This window comes from Triticum aestivum, unplaced genomic scaffold, assembly GCF_018294505.1.
Source record: "Triticum aestivum cultivar Chinese Spring unplaced genomic scaffold, IWGSC CS RefSeq v2.1 scaffold65590, whole genome shotgun sequence".
Taxonomy (NCBI): Eukaryota; Viridiplantae; Streptophyta; class Magnoliopsida; order Poales; family Poaceae; genus Triticum; species Triticum aestivum.
In genome coordinates this window covers 17,824-20,538 of record NW_025227429.1, presented here as the reverse complement: position 1 = coordinate 20,538, position 2,715 = coordinate 17,824, and the positions used below count along the sequence as shown (strand labels likewise).

General features: G+C 53.4%; 1 protein-coding gene across 1 annotated transcript; it reads right to left on the bottom strand.

The window, feature by feature from the left end:
* Nucleotides 1–202: 202 nt before the first annotated feature.
* Nucleotides 203–1,871, bottom strand: LOC123172722 (cytochrome P450 77A2). The gene is made up of 2 exons (XM_044589654.1): nucleotides 822–1,871; nucleotides 203–737 (listed from the first exon to the last, which is right to left on the bottom strand). The coding sequence occupies exon 1, from the start codon at nucleotides 1,869–1,871 to the stop codon at nucleotides 1,509–1,511; it is 363 nt and encodes a 120-aa protein (XP_044445589.1). The 3' UTR covers nucleotides 203–737; nucleotides 822–1,508.
* Between the last annotated feature and the right edge of the window lie 844 nt (nucleotides 1,872–2,715).

Genomic DNA, 2,715 nt, shown 5'->3' with positions numbered 1-2,715 from the left:
GTGGCCCAGCTAGCACCCCTTCATCATATGGATAAGAGTAGCGCCATATGTTGCCTAGTTGATGGATTCAGGCTTATTGTTGTAACACTTTGTAAGGTCCTCGAGAATAATCAATAAAGTGGCCGTATGCATCTACCAGATGCAGAGGCCGGGGGTCATCCTCCTTTAAAAAAAAAACTAGCAGCATATTGTATATTTTATGTAGTTACTCCGATGGCACAATGATGGACAACGACTGAGAGCTGCTAGCATGTAGCATGGCATGGCACGACCTTGGCACGGAGCGGGCGCTTCATGACTATGGTGAGCTCCAGCGTCTCAGTGAAGTCCACCGGCTCGCCGGGCACCTCGCTCCACTCGAACGCCCTCACCATGGTGGCCACAAGGAGGTTGACGTGCAGCAGTGAAACGTCGATGCCAGGGCACATCCGGCGACCGGCACCGAACGGCATCATTTTGATCTCCTTGCTCCCCGTGAGGTCCAAGTCCTCCCCCTCGCCACCGGGCAGGAACCGCTCCGGCCGGAACCGCATGGGGTCCGGCCACACCTTCCTGTCCATGGCCATGTCGCCCAGCGTGAAATTTACCGACACCTCTTTGGGCACGGTGAAGCCGTCCAGCACCGTGCCGTTCTCCCCGGACGGCGCGTGCGGCAGGATGAAGCGCGCCGGTGGGTGCCGCCTCAGTGACTCCAGGACAACCGCCCGGAGGTATGACAGGTGCTCCTCTTCCCGGACCTGTAAAAGTTTATGTTTCTTTAAGAAAAAGTAAAAAAATTCAAACGTGTTTTTGAATTCGCACAAAATTTGCCTGAGCTGGACCTGGCCATCGGCGACGTTGTTTATTTCGGCCCGGAGCTTCGCCTGGATGTCCGGCCGTGTGACGAGGTTTGCCATGGCCCACTGCAACATGTTTACCGTAGAGTCGACGGGCCCGGACAAGAGTTCGGTGCACAAGGCGACGATCTCGCCGTCCGTCAGGTGCCTGCTGCTGCCATCTTCCTCCGGGATGCGGAGGCTGATGAGCGAGTCGACGTAGCAATCCATTTCAAAGATCTCGCCGGCGGTGTTGCGCCGCGCACGGCACGCACGTATCAGAGGGATGAACACCTCCTCCTGCCGCCGGCGCATGGACAGCATCCTCTGGTACCGTCGCCAGAAGAGGAGCTTGCTGACCTTGGGGCTCGACCCGAACACCTGGAACCCCACCACCTCCTTGAGAAACTGCCTCTGCAGCGACGTGACTGCTGCGATGGCGGCGGCGTCGAGCCCCTGGCCGAAGCACATACATGCAATCACGTGGAAAACAGCGTCATGCAGGAGCCCCTCGATGAGGACGACCCCTGATTCGCTATGCATCTGGCGCGCGATGCCGTCGACGAGGCCCGAGGCGGCGCGCCTGCGGGCGGCGGCGTACCGCGGGATGCTCGACGGGTGGAGCGCCCGGCCGGTGAGGTTTTGCCGGAGCGTGCGCCACAGCGGGCCGTACGCGGCGGACGTGATGTTGTGCTAGTCGCTGGAGAAGATGCGGGTGGCGAGGTTGGCTGGAGGCCGGTTGGCGAACGCCGAGCCAAGCTGCACGAGGACGCGGTGCGCCACGGCCCGGTCGGCGACGAACACGACAGGGAAGGAGGGGAGGAGGTAGAGCGTGAAGACGGGGCCGTACCATGAACGTGCCACGCGGACTACCGACTCGATGTTGACGCTTGTCCAGGCGAGCAGCAGCAGCGGGCCGAAAGCCGTCAGCGAGGTCGGCCCAGGCGGGAGGAACGACGACGAGCCCGCCGCCTTGCATTTGCAGAGGAATGAGAATACAAGGGACAGGGTGAGGCACAGGGTGATGGAGAGGGAGTAGTACACCCAGTCCTCCATGGCCGCCTCAAGATGCCTAAGCTAGCTACCTTCATCTTTTTTTATAGTGTCGATCGACCGGCAGCGAGTGTATGAGTGGCCAGCAGTGGCACCAACACATACGTGTACGTCATCTGAGACTTGTAGAGTAGTTTAAAGTTAAATATGGCCACGATAATCACGCTGACAGTCACGCTGACAGCTCTAGTCATGGGTACGTAAATGATGATTCTGCTAACGCTGCTCCTCCATTACTACTGGTCGATCGGTACTCAGATCATCACATCTAACCTACAAATTTTTCATATAACCAGCTGTGTTATTTACCACCACTTGTGTTTTGTATGTTGTATATAGTATCTATCAAATTGATGAGTATGTAGGCGTACTATATAGTACATATAAATATTTAGGTAGTATATATATACTACTTTTTTTATACTATGTATTGTATTTTAAGTGTAGTGATTTTTACGTATAAATATATACGTATTTCTTAAATATAACAAAAACCATGTTGCAACTTGCAATTTTTTCATGCAACCAACTTTGGAATATCTTATATATACTATATGAGCATACTTACAACTATAAAATAGTATATATATTATCATATGTTAGTATATATATGAGACATGTGAGATATAACTATCCCGGATAATAGGATGGATTTTCCCAATATATACACATATACATATGTGTGTGTGCATGCGTGCGCGCGTGATTCACATATACACAGCACAAGGGGAAACAAACACTCCTGATGCATGGCTGCATGGGTCCAAGTTATTATTTTGGCATGGCCCCGCAGCTAAGCTAACAGGAGGGGAAACTCCGTAGGTGGCCTGATCATACGATCGATGTT